This window comes from Hemibagrus wyckioides, linkage group LG21 (genome assembly GCF_019097595.1).
Source record: "Hemibagrus wyckioides isolate EC202008001 linkage group LG21, SWU_Hwy_1.0, whole genome shotgun sequence".
In the NCBI taxonomy this organism is placed as follows: Eukaryota; Metazoa; Chordata; class Actinopteri; order Siluriformes; family Bagridae; genus Hemibagrus; species Hemibagrus wyckioides.
This window is the reverse complement of record NC_080730.1, coordinates 20,314,421-20,331,407: the sequence shown is the minus strand read 5'-3', so window position 1 is coordinate 20,331,407 and position 16,987 is coordinate 20,314,421. Positions and strand designations below refer to the sequence as shown.

Below are 16,987 nucleotides of genomic sequence, written 5' to 3'. Positions count from 1 at the left end.
ACACACACACACACGGAGAGACACCTCAGGTACAGGTACAGGCAGACGCAGCAGAGATTTGTCTTTGCTACACACACACACACACACACTTCCTGCAGGCTGCTCCACACAGAACTAATACAGGATTCAGTTACACACACAGACACATAAACACACCCACATACACATGTACACAGCCCAGGGGGAGGTCAGAACCTTTGGTGTGTGTGTGTGTGTATGTGTGTGTATCTCCCAAGTTCGTCCTTCATCAAACCTCACATATAACAATGGGAAAATCTACATGGAGGCAGGGATGATCCAGCTTTATTATTCCCTACAGAGAGAGACGGGGGGGGGTTGAGAAAGAGGGAGGGAGAGAAGTTCTTTACAATATGTGTAACACAAGTACATTGTAAGTAACCGTAATTAAATTACAGAAAAATAAACAGTAATCCCTTACTTTACTTTTTTCAGTGGATAAGCAATTTAATTAGAGTAATGCATAACGTAGTAATGCACTACATCCAACACTGACACACACACACACACACCTGAGGTATGAGGTTCTTGTGGATCCTCTTGAGCTTGGCTCTCTTGCGTCCGTTCTTCGTCACCACTGTCTCCTCGTAGAACTCGTGAGCCAGGTCTCCGTCCTCATCAAAGTACATGGAGCTTTAAAAAAAGAGGCGCACGCACACACACACACACACACACAACTCAGTAACAGCAATACTCATGCTGACAAAGCAGAAAAAATATACTTTCAAGGAATCTCTTGTGTCACCATAGCAACCAGCCAGAAAAGCGAGGGCTAAACTGTAAACGTTGACCTTTTAGAGAGATTCGGCTGCGAGTGTCTCGGTTACACAGTGTGTGTAGTGATTAGGTGACGTGTGTACACTCCTCTCACACACACACACACACACACACGAAAACAGCTGCTCTTGCTTCTTTTAAAAATATCATCTGACCGAATCAGATCAGTGTGATGAAGGATTTTATTACTGAGATGTTTTCATGTTGCTCCCTGTGTGTGTTTACATGGCTATATTTACCTCCTCCTAGTAAACACTAGGGGTGTACCATTTGGGAAGCTGCGCACTCTGGCCAGCGCCTGCTCTCCACCTTCTTTGGCCGCTTCATCGCCGCCACCAGAGCCGGAAAAGGGCCAGTAACTTTTAGCTTTAGAGCCGCTGCCACCCATCTTTAACCGCGGGACATTATTTTCTCAGCCAGGGCTCACACACCGGTGATGCAATGCTGCAGAGGGACAACAGACACGCGCACACACACACACACACCACTCCTTTTATTTGGGCCTCTGTGGTCCACCGGGGGCGGAGCTTCTACCTACAAACACATCTGGTTCATTATTAGTGTTGGAGGATGTGACATCATCAGGTCAATACCACGACACACACTTCGGACACATCACGGCTATCATGAAACATCTTTATAATATTTATAATAACATAAAAAAATAAATCATATAAATATATTAAAACCTCTTAATGGGCACAGAGGAAACATTTATTTATTATCATAATAAATATATATATATTATATATTTTATTACAAAAATCCGCGTTTCTTTTGTTTTCTCTTCGATTCGAGTTTACAATATTTACAGAACATTTTATTTTGCAGTCTTCGTGCATCATGACATTTTTCTTGTATGTGATTATTTATTTTCCTGGCCGGAAGTCGGAAATCACGGCGCGTTTAGAAGCTAGTCGATTGAAGAAGCCACGCCCCTCTCACCCTCGCCGGTGACGTCACAACGCGTGGATTGAGTTGAAGCGTCACGCGCAAATCGTTTCTAAATATGAACAAACTAAAAAAGGCAATCACGTGGCCAAACAAACAAACAAACAAACAAACAAACAAACAAACAAACAAACCTAGCCTTCCACATAGAACTAAAGACATGAATCTGACACGTTCAGCACGGCTGGTAAACTTCGAGTTAATATTAACTAACCAACTTCCCTATAACTAGATTATAAATCTGCAGCTCGAGTTAAGAAGAGAAATGAAGGCGAATGTGGTGCCGTGACCCTTTACACATCCACTTTATCGGTATGGATTTTTTAAATTATTTAAATAGTCTAATGTGTTTTAGAGAAAGAGTTAGATGAGAAAGAAAAGAATAAAAGAAGAGGAGCACTCTGTGTGTTGTGTGATGAAGATCAGGCTCGAGTTAACCCGATAATTAAATCGTCCTCTTCTCTAAATCAGACCTGGGAGACAGTTAGCCAGGAGCTAAATATCAGTGAGGCTAAAGTCTGACAGAAGATCACAAAAACACACCTTTACCTCACACTGTGTGTTTAACACACCGTGTCCCCGTGAACACACCGTGTCCTGACTTTGCTCGGATAAACTCAACCTGAAGATTTCTAACACAAGCTTGCTAGCAGCTCTCCAGGTTAGCATTGCTAGCTCATCATTTTTCTCCCTGTATATTTATATAAATAAAATAAAGCTGTTAGGTGTAATTTCAGTGACACTCACGGGAGGAGAAGCTCCGACACTCTGTGCAGAAAATCCGAGCTGAAGAGGAAAAGATTTATCTCTTTAATAAATGTGTAAATCCTGAGATAAATCACAACCTGACAGAACTGGACAGAAGCAGATGCAGACCTCGGGGGCAGAAGAGCAACGACGGAAAGACAGAGACACCCGGAAGTGACGACATGCGCTCGACCGCTGAAGGAATAAAAGTCGCTGTGAATAGAGAAATTGAATATTAAATATATAAATAATATTGTTTACGACTATTATTATTATTATTATTATTATTATTATTATTATTATTATTATTCGTACTTTTTAAACGTTATATTATAATAATCATTATTATTATTACGAAAAGATATTTATTATATAACAAAACTAAATATAATAAATATCTTTTCGTAATAATAATAATGATTATTATAATATAACGTTTAATATATATAATATATATAACGTTATATATATATATATATATATATATATATATATATATATATATATATATATATATATATATATATATATACACACACACACACTGTATATAGTTATAACACTCTGAGCAGTGAGAGGTGAAGTGAATAAGACTGATTATCTCCTCATCATGGCACCTGTTAGTGGGTGAGATATATTAGGCAAGTCAACATTTTGTCCTCAAAGTTGATGTTAGAAGCAGGAAAAATGGACAAGTGTAAGGATTTGAGCTTTGAATTTGACGAAGGGCCAAATTGTGATGGCTAGACCACTGGATCAGAGCATCTCCAAAACTGAAGCTCTTGTGGGGTGTTCCCGGTCTGCAGTGGTCAGTATCAAAAGTGGTCCAAGGAAGGAACAGTGGTGAACCGGCGACAGGGTCATGGGTGGTCAAGGCTATTTGATGCACGTGGGGAGTGAAGGCTGGCCCGTGTGATCCGATCCAACAGACGAGCTACTGTTGCTCACATTGCTGAAGAAGTTAATGCTGGTTCTGATAGAAAGGGGTCAGAATACACAGTGCAGGACAGTTTGTTGCGTATGGGACTGCATAACTGCAGACTGGGCAGGGTACCACAGAAGAACTAGACCACAGAGCAATGGAAGAAGGTGGCCTGGTCTGATGAATCACGTTTTCTTTTACATCACGTGGATGGCCGGGTGCGTGTGTGTCACTTACCTGGGGAACACATGGCACCAGGATGCACTATGGGAAGTAGGTGAGCCGGCGGAGGCAGTGTCCTGCTTTGGTCAATGTTCTGCTGGGAAACCTTGGGTCGTGCCATCCATGTGGATGTTCCTTTGACACGTACCACAACATTGTTGCAGACCATCTACACTCTTTCATGGAAACGGTATTCCCTGATGGCTGTGGCCTCTTTCAGCAGGATAATGCATTGTGCCACAAAGCAGAAATGGTTCAGGAATGGTTTGATGACCACAACAACCAGTTTGAGGTGTTTACTCGGCCTCCAAATTCCCCAGATCTCAATCCAACCCAGCATCTGTGAGATGTGCTGGACAAACAAGTCTGATCCATGGAGGCCCCATCTCACAACTTACAGGACTTAAAGGATCTGCTGCTAACATCTTGGTGACAGATCCCACAGCACACCTTCAGGGATCTTGTGGAGTCCATGCCTCAACGAGTCAGGACTGTTTTGGCAGCAAAAGGGGGACCAACACAATATTAGGCAGGTGGTCATCATGTTATGCCTGATCAGTGTGTATACACACACACACACACACACACACACCCTCGTAATATTAATCTCACATATAACAGTAATAACTCACACTGCCATTGTCTTTCTCACAAAATATTTATTTATTACATTTTCATATTCTTTCAGCAGAATCAGTCAGACATTTTATTAAATTATTTGCTGGATAAATAAATCTTTTCAAAATGAAACAAATTCCCAAAACATCTCGTTCTTTTCTCATAAATACAGTACAAAGTCCAAGGAACAGTTTGGTTAAAAAAAGAAAAAAAAAAGAATGAGTGAAAGGACAATATAATCACTTCTGCTCTTGTGTTCTTCATTAATACAGTGGATCAGTGTGCTGCTTTATTAGTGTAAGTGAACTTCATCATCATCTGCATCTCTTCCTGCTTTCTGTGAGTTCTGAGGGGGCGGAGCCTGAGTGGGTGGCGTGACCAGACACTGGACTGAGAGTGGAAACCTGATTCTGGTTGTCCCAGATGGCCGCTTTAATGACCACAGCGCTGAGCTACATGATGAAGGTGTAGGGCGTGTTTATAGATATTTCATCATCATGACATCACTGAAGCCCCAGGCGTGAGTTCAGATGTCCACAGTCCACTGGACACGGGGTGAGAAGTGTCGCCTTTATCATCACACTCTGTGTAACACGTGTCTCTGTCCAGTGAGAAGTGTCAGCTTTATCATCACACTCTGTGTAACTCGTGTCTCTGTCCAGTGAGAAGTGTCGCCTTTATCATCACACTCTGTGTAACACGTGTCTCTGTCCAGTGAGAAGTGTCAGCTTTATCATCTCACACTGTGTAACACGTGACTCTGTCCAGTGAGAAGTGTCAGCTTTATCATCACACTCTGTGTAACACGTGTCTCTGTCCAGTGAGAAGTGTCAGCTTTATCATCTCACACTGTGTAACACGTGACTCTGTCCAGTGAGAAGTGTCAGCTTTATCATTACACTCTGTGTAACACGTGTCTCTGTCCAGTGAGAAGTGTCGCCTTTATCATCACACTCTGTGTAACACGTGACTCTGTCCAGTGAGAAGTGTCGCCTTTATCATCACACTCCGTGTAACACGTGTCTCTGTCCAGTGAGAAGTGTCGCCTTTATCATCTCACTCCGTGTAACACGTGTCTCTGTCCAGTGAGAAGTGTCAGCTTTATCATCTCACACTGTGTAACACGTGACTCTGTCCAGTGAGAAGTGTCAGCTTTATCATTACACTCTGTGTAACACGTGTCTCTGTCCGGTGAGAAGTGTCAGCTTTATCATCACACTCTGTGTAACACGTGTCTCTGTCCAGTGAGAAGTGTCGCCTTTATCATCACACTCCGTGTAACACGTGTCTCTGTCCAGTGAGAAGTGTCGCCTTTATCATCTCACTCCGTGTAACACGTGTCTCTGTCCAGTGAGAAGTGTCGCCTTTATCATCACACTCTGTGTAACACGTGTCTCTGTCCAGTGAGAAGTGTCAGCTTTATCATCACACTCTGTGTAACACGTGTCTCTGTCCAGTGAGAAGTGTCAGCTTTATCATCACACTCTGTGTAACACGTGTCTCTGTCCAGTGAGAAGTGTCAGCTTTATCATCACACTCTGTGTAACTCGTGTCTCTGTCCAGTGAGAAGTGTCGCCTTTATCATCACACTCTGTGTAACACGTGTCTCTGTCCAGTGAGAAGTGTCAGCTTTATCATCTCACACTGTGTAACACGTGTCTCTGTCCAGTGAGAAGTGTCAGCTTTATCATCACACTCTGTGTAACACGTGTCTCTGTCCAGTGAGAAGTGTCGCCTTTATCATCTCACTCCGTGTAACACGTGTCTCTGTCCAGTGAGAAGTGTCGCCTTTATCATCTCACTCTGTGTAACACGTGTCTCTGTCCAGTGAGAAGTGTCGCCTTTATCATTACACTCCGTGTAACACGTGACTCTGTCCAGTGAGAAGTGTCAGCTTTATCATTACACTCCGTGTAACACGTGTCTCTGTCCAGTGAGAAGTGTCAGCTTTATCATCACACTCTGTGTAACACGTGTCTCTGTCCAGTGAGAAGTGTCAGCTTTATCATCACACTCTGTGTAACACGTGTCTCTGTCCAGTGAGAAGTGTCGCCTTTATCATCACACTCTGTGTAACACGTGTCTCTGTCCAGTGAGAAGTGTCGCCTTTATCATCACACTGTGTGTAACACGTGTCTCTGTCCAGTGAGAAGTGTCGCCTTTATCATCTCACTCCGTGTAACACGTGTCTCTGTCCAGTGAGAAGTGTCAGCTTTATCATCACACTGTGTGTAACACGTGTCTCTGTCCAGTGAGAAGTGTCGCCTTTATCATCTCACTCCGTGTAACACGTGTCTCTGTCCAGTGAGAAGTGTCGCCTTTATCATCTCACTCCGTGTAACACGTGTCTCTGTCCAGTGAGAAGTGTCGCCTTTATCATCTCACTCCGTGTAACACGTGTCTCTGTCCAGTGAGAAGCGATGTTAGGATTCGGCTCTGACAATATATCTCATAAAGCTTTTCCCCTCCTCAGTGCTCTGTGTGTGTGTGTGTGTGTGTATGTGTGTGTGTGTGAGTGAGACCCTGCAGCAGCTCTTTGTTTTTCTCACAGTGATGGCTCAGACAGCAGTGTGTGTGTATGTTCTCAGCAGTGTGTGTGTGTGTGTGTGTGTGTTTGCACGTTCTCAGCAGTTTGTGTGTGTTCTCAGCAGTGTGTGTGTGTGTATTTGTGTGTGAGTTCTCACCAGTGTGTGTGTTCTCAGCAGTGTGTGTGTATTTGTGTGTGAGTTCTCACGAGTGTGTGTGTGTGTGTTGTGTGTGTTCTCAGAGAAGTGTGAGTTATGTCCAGCTTCACTCCGTCACACTCCTTTCATCCCGGTGAGCTGAAGCTCCTCAGCGCCTCCTTCAGTTTGTCCCGTGCCACTGAGTAGCGCTGTAGGATCTGCCGGACATGCTCCTCCTCCTCCCGCTGCAGGATCCGCAGGAAGTTACTGAGCTCAGGAAGACTGAACGCATCCCACTGCGCAGGAGAACACCACCACATCAATACAGCACTCCATAATCAGATCAGACTGCGCTTGGATTGGACCCTATCTGTGGGTGTTTTGGACTGGACCTTAGCAACCATGGTCTAGATTCAACGTTTGGATTGGACTGGGTTTAAAAGCTCTATACTGGGATTGGACTCAGCACCTAGATTAGACAGGATGCCTGGATCAGACTTGTATGCTTGCTTTTATCTTGGACTTGCCTTAACAGATCTTTGGTCAGATTGGATTAAAGTGGACTATTACATGATTAGATTTGACTCAATACATGGATTGGATTCTTGGATGCTTGATTTGGACCTGCTTTAACAATGAAAATAATTCTTATACTAGTGTGTGTGTGTGTGTTAGTTTGTCTTGTGCACTCACGTTCACTTCTCCTGACTCGTTCTCTCTGAGTATGAAGCTGAGCGTGTTCTCACTCGGGCCTGCACACAGACGCAGGAAGAGTGGACGCTCATCATCACACAACTTCCTCATGTAGACTGAGAGAGAGAGGGAGGGAGGGAGGGAGGGAGGGAGAGGGAAAGGGAGACAGGTAGAGAGATTATAGATGAACATGACCATTAGCCTTGGTTTTTTCTCACACTTCCTTATATGGTCATAGTTTCCTGTTCCTGTTTTCTCCTGGTGGAGTTTAATTATATTTTCACCTGCTGCTTGTTTTTTTCTCTCATTAGTTGGTATTTAGTTAGTAGTTAGTCAGCAATTATTCAGTAATTAGTGAGTAGTTAGTTAGTAGTTAGTCAGTAATTAGTGAGTAGTTAGTCAGTACTTAGTCGTTAGTCGGTAGTTAGTCAGTACTTAGTCGTTAGTCGGTAGTTAGTCAGTACTTAGTCAGTACTTAGTCGTTAGTCGGTAGTTAGTCAGTACTTAGTCGTTAGTCGGTAGTTAGTCAGTACTTAGTCGTTAGTCGGTAGTTAGTCAGTACTTAGTCGTTAGTCGGTAGTTAGTCAGTACTTAGTCAGTACTTAGTTGTTAGTCGGTAGTTAGTCAGTACTTAGTCGTTAGTCAGTCAGTACTTAGTCGTTAGTCGGTAGTTAGTCAGTACTTAGTCGTTAGTCGGTAGTTAGTCAGTACTTAGTCAGTAGTCCTCTGCACTCTTCACTTTGATCCCATTCCCTCTGATTAACTCTCATCACTGAACACCATCAGAGAGAGAAAGTGAGTAATAAGAGCCATCATTATTAAATGATTTATTAGTGATGGACTGCAGAACAAAGCAGAGTAGAGTCTACAGCCTGCGGTCACTAAAGCTCCGGGTCCTGACCGACTCCCTTATTAATGTCTCACACCTCTGTACTGTGTTACAGTGTTAGTGAAGAATGATGGAGTCTGATCTATCAGCAGAATAAGAAGTTCCTCACCCTGGCCGTTCCTCTCGCTGCGCTCAAACAGAGCGAATTTGGCCGGATTGTCCACCACTGTGAATTTGTTGAGCAGAGCCTCGATCACCTCTCGGACCCGAGTGGACGAGCCCACATGCAGCTGCTTTGCCGTGTCCCGGGGCAGATAGAACGATGTGCAGAGGCCGTGCGAGGGCAAGGAGGAAAAGGAGGAGCAGAAAAAGGAAGAGGAAGAGGAAGAACACAAAGCTGATGACAGTCTCTGAGCTGGAGGAAGAGAGACGGGTCGAGCCAGCTGGAACTGGACCTTAATGAAACCTGTATACGAGCCGTCCCGGTTCTAAGAGGACACAAGACAGGACGAGGATGAGGACGTTACACTAATAACACAGAACATCAGAACATAGAATTTCCATGATGAATCTACTGTATTAGATTGGATATTAGATTGTATATTGGGTTTAATATTAAGATTGGATATTAGATTGGATATTAAGATTGGATATTGATTGGATATTAAGATTGGATATTAGATTGGATATTAAGATTGGATATTAGATTGTATATTGGGTTTAATATTAAGATTGGATATTAGATTGGATATTAGATTGGATATTGGGTTTAATATTAAGATTGGATATTAGATTGGATATTAAGATTGGATATTGATTGGATATTAAGATTGGATATTAAGACTGGATATTAAGATTGGATATTAGATTGGATATTAAGACTGGATATTAGATTGGATATTAAGACTGGATATTAAGATTGGATATTAGATTGGATATTAAGACTGGATATTAAGATTGGATATTAGATTGGATATTAAGATTGGATATTAAGACTGGATATTAAGATTGGATATTAAGACTGGATATTAAGATTGGATATTGATTGGATATTAAGACTGGATATTAAGACTGGGTATTAGATTGGATATTAGATTGGATATTAAGACTGGATATTAGATTGGATATTAAGACTGGATATTAAGATTGGATATTGATTGGATATTAAGACTGGATATTAAGATTGGATATTAGATTGGATATTAAGATTGGATATTAAGACTGGATATTAAGATTGGATATTAAGACTGGATATTAAGATTGGATATTAAGACTGGATATTAAGATTGGATATTGATTGGATATTAAGACTGGATATTAAGACTGGATATTAGATTGGATATTAGATTGGATATTAGACTGCATATTGTTTTGAGATTAGATTGAATATTAAGACTGGATATTGATTGGATATTAGATTGAATATTGATTGGATATTAGATTGGATATTAAGACTGGATATTAGATTGGATATTAAGACTGGATATTAGATTGGATATTAAGACTGGATATTAGATTGGATATTAGATTGGATATTAGATTGGATATTAAGATCGGATATTAAGATTGGATATTAAGACTGGATATTAGATTGGATATTAAGACTGGATATTAAGATTGGATATTAAGACTGGATATTAGATTGGATATTAGATTGGATATTGATTGGATATTAAGACTGGATATTAGATTGGATATTAGATTGGATATTAGACTGCATATTGTTTTGAGATTAGATTGAATATTAAGACTGGATATTGATTGGATATTAGATTGAATATTGATTGGATATTAGATTGAATATTGATTGGATATTAGATTGAATATTGATTGGATATTAGATTGGATATTGATTGGATATTAGATTGAATATTGATTGGATATTAGATTGAATATTGATTGGATATTAGATTGGATATTCCTCACCAGACTCATGTAGAGGTTGCTGTTGATCTGAGCGTTGTATTCTTTTACTTTGTGTTGGAGTTCAGTGACGGAGAGCTGCTGCTGTTTCCTCCAGTCCACCTCAGTGTCCTACACACAGACACACACACACACAGACACACACACACCACAGGTATAACAGTAATAATAAGCAAACGCAAATGAACTGCTTATAAATAAATCTAACACACAATAATTACTGAGTAATAAACAGATGAGGGGATAAATGACAGAACAGGAGGAAAGTAACACAGTGGAGGTGACGAGTAAATAAGCAGCATAGTGTGTGTGTGTGTGTGTGTGTACACTACGACTGTGAGGCAGACAGATTGTGGACGGTTTGTTGTTCCTCATTGTTATCGGAGTTATTCGGTTTGACAGAAGCTCCGCCCCCTTCCTCCCTGCACCACTAGTTAACATCTGTGTACCTCCTAATGATATGCGCATATGCTAATGAGCGCTGTACGTCACTGTGTTTGGGAATAAGGACAGTCCTGCGTCAGAAAGCAGACACTTTAAATCCTTTTCTTTGTGTTGTTTCACTGCACTGATTGAACAACATGTGAAGGTATATAATCAAGTAACTATGCGCTGTCCTGGACTCTGCCCTGGACTCTGCCCTGAACATTAGGGTTTATAAGAACATAATAATCACAGTTATAAACACTTATTCATCCTAGTCTCTGAGTAATAAACAGAACTAAATCCTGATGATATAAATGTGTCTTTACTGCTGCACACATCTTTATTTCTGCCCTATGATTCATGAACACACACACACACACACACACACTATATCTGTCTGCACATCTTGCTGTAGAGCAGTGAATAAGGCATGTAGTGAAACGTCTCCTCACCTCCAGAGTCTTTGGTTTGCATGAAAGCCAAGTGCGTGCGGTGAAAAAGTGCTCGAGGTCCGAGTCGGACTCATCCTGACTGCAGTACCCGCTGCTCGCTGCACTCCTGCCCCCCCACGACATCACCAAATACCCCTCTGTATCCTCAACCTCACTGTGCCTCAGGGCCTCACTAACACACACACTCTCTCTATACACAGCTGAACAGTGACTTGATTATTAACCTGATTTTCCTGTGTGCGTGTGTGTGTGCACATGTGTGTGTGTGTGTGTGTATGTGTGTGTTTCTAGTTCATCTTCTGCACTGAACTCTGCCGGCTGTAGGTGCGGAGTGCAGATGGCTATAATCAAAGCTCCTCCCACACTGTATATTACCCTGACGTGTAGCTCTGCCCCCTTTCACCACAGCCAGTCAAATCACAGAAGCACTCGTCATGGTTTATTTGCATTAAGAGCAGGCAGTGTGTGTGTGTGTGTGTGTGTGTGTGTGTGTGTCCACTCTCCTTGTCTGATATAATTAGCTGTCCTCTGACCAGCTGTCCTCCACTGAGCACTAATACACTGCTCACTAATTCACTCTCACTAATTCACTCTCACTGTACTCTGTAACTCAGTGTTACATCACAGTGCTGCTGCGTTCTGATTGGTGCTCAGGTGTTGATGAATTCTCTAGAACAGCAGCTCTGAGAGTACTGCAGCCACACATCACAGCTTTATATTAATGCCCTCCTTCTGATGCCTATCGTTTCCATAGCAACAGCTGATTCACGGGGACGTGTACAGTGGAGGTGTTTCTGGACCATGTATCTGTGTGTGTGTGGAAGGAGTCTCCAGTGTCAGTGCTGTGTATCAGTCTGAGGTGAAGCTGCAGCGTTAAGTTTCCTTAAGGTTTGGTTTAATCAGACAACACAACGTTCAGAAAGACTCGCTACTGTTCCACTTACACTAACGAACATTTTACTGAAACGATGCAGCATTAAAGTGTGTGTGTGTGTGTGTGTGTGATGGACACAGAAAAGAAACCAACAGCTGCTGTATTGTGCGGTTGCTGTGGCAACGGCTGGGCCGTAAAGTGAGTGTGTAATAAAATCGCGCACAGCATATGGAGCAGAGAGCTCGAGGCACTGCATCACTCCATCCCCCCACCACACACACACTCATACACACACACACACTCACACACTCATACACACACACACACTCACACACTCATACACACACTCACACTCTCATACTCATACACACACACACACACACTCACACACTCACATTACACGTTATAAACACACTCATACACACAAACATACAAACACACACACGTTACCACGTCTGTATCTGTTTCGAAGTCCTTGCTGCAGTCTGACTGTCCGAGTACCGCTTCACAATCCAGCTGTATCAGGGGCCGACAGCGAGGGTGACACGTGTACCTGCAGTCTGTGTACACACACACACACACACACACACACACACACACACCTAATATATCAGACCCTAAAACAGCCACACTAACTACACTTCTTAAACTGAAGGCATGTAAGAGCAGGTTCTAGAGTGACACTGTAAGGTTCTTCCAGTGGAACCCTAACAGGTTCAAGAGCGACACTGTAAGGTTCTTCCAGTGGAACCCTAACAGGTTCTAGAGTGACAATGTAAGGTTCTTCCAGTGGAACCCTAACAGGTTCAAGAGCGACACTGTAAGGTTCTTCCAGTGGAACCCTAACAGGTTCTACAGTGACACTGTAAGGTTCTTCCAGTGGAACCCTAACAGGTTCTAAAGCGACACTGTAAGGTTCTTCCAGTGGAACCCTAACAGGTTCTAAAGCGACACTGTAAGGTTCTTCCAGTGGAACCCTAACAGGTTCTAGAGTGACACTGTAAGGTTCTTCTAGTGGAACCCTAACAGGTTCTAGAGCCATTCTGTACAGCGGTGGTGAGAAGAACAGCAGGAGTGACTCACTGACACAGCGCAGGCTCCGTCTGTACACACCCCATATGAACTCTCCACACAGGTCACACCAGGCCAGGTGTGAGTGACCGCAGACCTGGAAATCATGACCCTCCCCCCGTCTGAAAGGCTCCCAGAACGAGACGTCGAACCGGACCGTGTCTCCGACCAGACGCACCATGTGATGGGGGCTTCGACGCTCTGGAGGTTTCTGGGGGCCCGCGGGTCTGTGAGAGGGAGCTAACTCGATCCTGTCTCCAGGGGAGAGGTCCTGCAACTCAATCAGCTCCCTGTGGGACATGCTAGAGCTCACACACACACACACACACAATTCCACATAAATTGACTGATGTATCTCATATAAAGTGCTTTCGTGGTGTGTGTGTGTGTGTGTGAGTGTGTTTGTGTGTGTGTGTGTGTGTAACATATTTTCTCTCATCTCCAGTGAGACGGTGTGAAGAGACGGAGCCTCAGGATCTACACTCATCTTCACTCTCTCTGCTGGAAGAAGTGATATTTGTCTGGAGTCAACATTAAAAGCTGTTTGGTGATCAGTGTGTGTGTGTGTGTGTGTGAGAGCACTGATCAATGTTCAGTATGCAGGGTGAGTGTGTAGTGAAGTGCTCAGGGGGAGTGTGTAGGTCACAGAAGGGCCTCAGCTCTGGTTCTCATCCAGGATTCCCGAAAAACAAACAGAACAAAGGGGAAAAAGAGGATAGAGGATTGTTCCAGAAGGAAATAGAGCCATGAGTGTGTATGAAGCAGTGTGTATGAAGCAGTGTGTATGAAGCGTGTATGAAGCGTGTATGAAGCAGTGTGTATGAAGCAGTGTGTATGAAGCGTGTATGAAGCGTGTATGAAGCAGTGTGTATGAAGCGTGTATGAAGCGTGTATGAAGCAGTGTGTATGAAGCAGTGTGTATGAAGCAGTGTGTATGAAGCAGTGTGTATGAAGCGTGTATGAAGCAGTGTGTATGAAGCAGTGTGTATGAAGCAGTGTGTATGAAGCAGTGTGTATGAAGCGTGTATGAAGCAGTGTGTATGAAGCAGTGTGTATGAAGCAGTGTGTATGAAGCGTGTATGAAGCAGTGTGTATGAAGCAGTGTGTATGAAGCAGTGTGTATGAAGCAGTGTGTATGAAGCAGTGTGTATGAAGTGTGTATGAAGCGGTGCGTATGAAGCGGTGCGTATGAAGCGGTGCGTATGAAGCGGTGCGAATGAAGCGGTGCGTATGAAGCGGTGCGTATGAAGCGGTGCGAATGAAGCGGTGCGTATGAAGCGGTGCGTATGAAGCGGTGCGAATGAAGCGGTGCGAATGAAGCGGTGCGCAAGAAGCGGTGCGTATGAAGCGGTGCGTATGAAGCGGTGCGTAAGAAGCGGTGCGTATGAAGCGGTGCGTATGAAGCGGTGCGTATGAAGCGGTGCGAATGAAGCGGTGCGTATGAAGCGGTGCGTATGAAGCGGTGCGTATGAAGCGGTGCGTAAGAAGCGGTGCGTAAGAAGCGGTGCGTATGAAGCGGTGCGTAAGAAGCGGTGCGCATGAAGCCGTGCGCATGAAGCCGTGCGCATGAAGCCGTGACGTGAAGGAGGAGAATTTATTTCAGTAAAACCAGCGCTGATCTCATCGTTCAGACCAGCTACAGATTTAAAGAAAGAACCTTAAAGTAAAGACCTGGGGTTAACACAAGCTTTATAATCAACTTATTAACTCTGTTATTTACAGCTTATTACTGTAGCGGCTTCTACTTTATAACAACAACAAAAACAATAATAATAATAATAATAATAATAATAAGACTAAGCTGCTGGATTAAGTCATTAATGGATGGACTCCAGAGTGGAGTGATGATGAAATCTCTCCTGCTCACCTCACTCGTGTGGTTTTTGTCCGGTTAGTGTTCAGTCCAGACCTGGGTGTGATGTGTGATGAGGACTGACCCCCGGTCTTCTGAGGAACCATGCAGAAACGTCCCGAGTCTCGTCCCAGCTGCGTTCCAAACCAAACCTCACACCAAGGAAGGAAACTCACTAATTCCCTTCCACCCACCCACCAACCCGCAATTAGGTCGTCGCCATGGCAACGCTGAAACGTGAAGGCTATAGTATGTGGAACAATCTGAGGTCCGGCTGAACACCGCTGAACTCCATCTTCACCTTCCTCCTGCTCTGCATTTAACACTCACTGTGAGAGTGTGAGAATGTGTCTCAGAGCAGCACTGCGCATGCACACACACACACACACACACACACACACAGAGATTAGTGCTAATCCCTGATTACTGACTGACTGAGTCTCTGTCCTGCTTTCTGTCTCACATTTAATATCAGATGGTACTCTTCTCACATAAAAACACCAAACAAACTTCCCCCAAACTTTTCACCTTCTTTTTTTTCTTGGGTGAAAGATATCTGTGCTTAAAATGTAATATTTTATCATTATTGTAATTAAATTACACAATAAATTAACACTCTTCATAATTTAGCTCTCATCATAATAGGCACTAAGGAACGTTACGCTTGATCAGCCAATCACAAACCAGACACATCATGACATCACAACTCCAATCCAGCAAACACGACCTGGATAGGTTTAGCGTTATTCACACACAGTTACAGAACTCAACTATTCAAGTGTGTGTGTGTGTGTGTGTGCTAACACTAGTGTCACAGCCTCTCAACTGATCTCTGCTTCTTGTTTCTGTCCTGTTTCTCAACATTATCAACTTTTTGCAGCTTTATTTTGTTTTTCAGGAGTTGGATGTGAAGTATCAGCAGGAAGGGTGTTGCGTGTGTGTGCGTATGTGTCTGTGTGTGTGCGTGTGTGTGCGTGTGTGTCAGGATCGCTGCCAGCAGGGTCACGAGCCGGTCTGGAATTCCTCTCCTGGTTTTAATCGGTTGTGTGAATTTGGTACTAGATTCCCAGTTGAATGAGGTCACTTCCTGGGACAATTGGGGCAGTGTTCTCAGAGTAGAGCAATAATCTCGGGTTCTAGAGCCGACAGAGAGCCATGTGTTTCCTCTCCTCTAACACACACACTGTGGCTGTGAAAGGCACCGGTCAGTAACAGACCAGGATGATGACCTGGTGGGCCTGTTAGTCAACAACCTACAGTGTATCTGATACACACCAGGACAATATAAAGGGAATAAATGAGGATACAAATAAATAAGTGTATAAGCCCAAAAAAAATAAGAAGGAAGGATTAAGTTAAAAGTGTAAAATCTTCTCAGAAGTGAAAGTGCTTTATTTTCACACAACAGCATGACTCGAAAAGTAGTTCCGGCTACAGCATGGACGACAGGTTTATATTAATCCACTCGTTCGAACGCGTTAGGTTTCTATAGTAACGGCCTTTATTACAGCCGTAGTGTGCTGCGGAAGCTTATTAACTTACTAATAAATAACTCGAATAAAGGAATATATATAACAAAATAAACTAATAATAAAAGGTGCCACAAAGCTTAATGGAGAAATAGTAATAATTTATTTACTTAGAAAAAAATACTATAAGAAAGTTAATAAATAAATTAAGTTCTATAGAGAATCAAAAAATGTATCACGCTTAATAAAAAAAATGCTAAAAAAGGAATCAGGTGAGTGAGTAAATAAATAAATAAATAAATAAATAAATAAATAAATAAATAAACTTATACTAACTAAAATGACAACCAGCAGAATCCCCTCCACGTCAGCACTGCTAACGGGTCTTCAGGGAACTTTTAACCCTTTAACGCCTTTCACAATAAAAGTCTTCAGACAAAATTAACACAGTACAGTGTAAAGTCGTTTTGAGAGGGCCTT

The 16,987-nt window shown here is 42.8% G+C and overlaps 2 protein-coding genes across 5 annotated transcripts; both read right to left on the bottom strand.

Annotated features, from left to right (window-relative positions):
* Positions 1-217: 217 nt before the first annotated feature.
* tusc2b (tumor suppressor 2, mitochondrial calcium regulator b) lies at positions 218-2,634 on the bottom strand. Its single transcript, XM_058374242.1, has 4 exons — positions 2,494-2,634; positions 1,035-1,239; positions 531-651; positions 218-313 (listed from the first exon to the last, which is right to left on the bottom strand). Exons 2-4 carry the CDS (start codon positions 1,181-1,183, stop codon positions 248-250), a joined length of 336 nt encoding a protein of 111 aa, XP_058230225.1. The 5' UTR covers positions 1,184-1,239; positions 2,494-2,634; the 3' UTR covers positions 218-247.
* A 1,580-nt stretch (positions 2,635-4,214) lies between these two features.
* On the bottom strand, positions 4,215-16,626 carry rassf1 (Ras association domain family member 1). 4 transcript variants are annotated; one of them, XM_058374236.1, is made up of 7 exons: positions 15,054-16,626; positions 13,199-13,494; positions 12,566-12,675; positions 10,367-10,474; positions 8,610-8,928; positions 7,612-7,727; positions 4,218-7,214 (listed from the first exon to the last, which is right to left on the bottom strand). In XM_058374236.1, exons 1-7 carry the CDS (start codon positions 15,143-15,145, stop codon positions 7,065-7,067), a joined length of 1,191 nt encoding a protein of 396 aa, XP_058230219.1. In that variant the 5' UTR covers positions 15,146-16,626; the 3' UTR covers positions 4,218-7,064. The 4 variants fall into 4 exon arrangements, with proteins under 4 accessions (XP_058230221.1, XP_058230219.1, XP_058230220.1 ...); XM_058374237.1 differs by having other exon boundaries at positions 4,219-7,214; positions 13,199-13,488; positions 15,054-16,625; XM_058374235.1 differs by having other exon boundaries at positions 4,219-7,214; positions 13,199-13,687; positions 15,054-16,624.
* Between the last annotated feature and the right edge of the window lie 361 nt (positions 16,627-16,987).

Excerpts from the sequence above, each read along its gene's own strand:
- rassf1 (XM_058374235.1), bottom strand. The coding sequence starts at position 13,673 with ATGAGTGTAGATCCTGAGGCTCCGTCTCTTCACACCGTCTCACTGGAG. Across the intron at positions 8,929-10,366 it reads GCAACCTCTACATGAGTCTG|AACCGGGACGGCTCGTATAC; the intron begins GTGAGGAATATC and ends GTGTCCTCTTAG. Across the intron at positions 7,728-8,609 it reads CAGCGAGAGGAACGGCCAGG|TCTACATGAGGAAGTTGTGT; the intron begins GTGAGGAACTTC and ends TCTCTCTCTCAG.
- tusc2b (XM_058374242.1), bottom strand. The coding sequence starts at position 1,183 with ATGGGTGGCAGCGGCTCTAAAGCTAAAAGTTACTGGCCCTTTTCCGGC. Across the intron at positions 652-1,034 it reads CTAGTGTTTACTAGGAGGAG|CTCCATGTACTTTGATGAGG; the intron begins GTAAATATAGCC and ends CTTTTTTTAAAG. Across the intron at positions 314-530 it reads ACAAGAACCTCATACCTCAG|GGAATAATAAAGCTGGATCA; the intron begins GTGTGTGTGTGT and ends CTCTCTCTGTAG.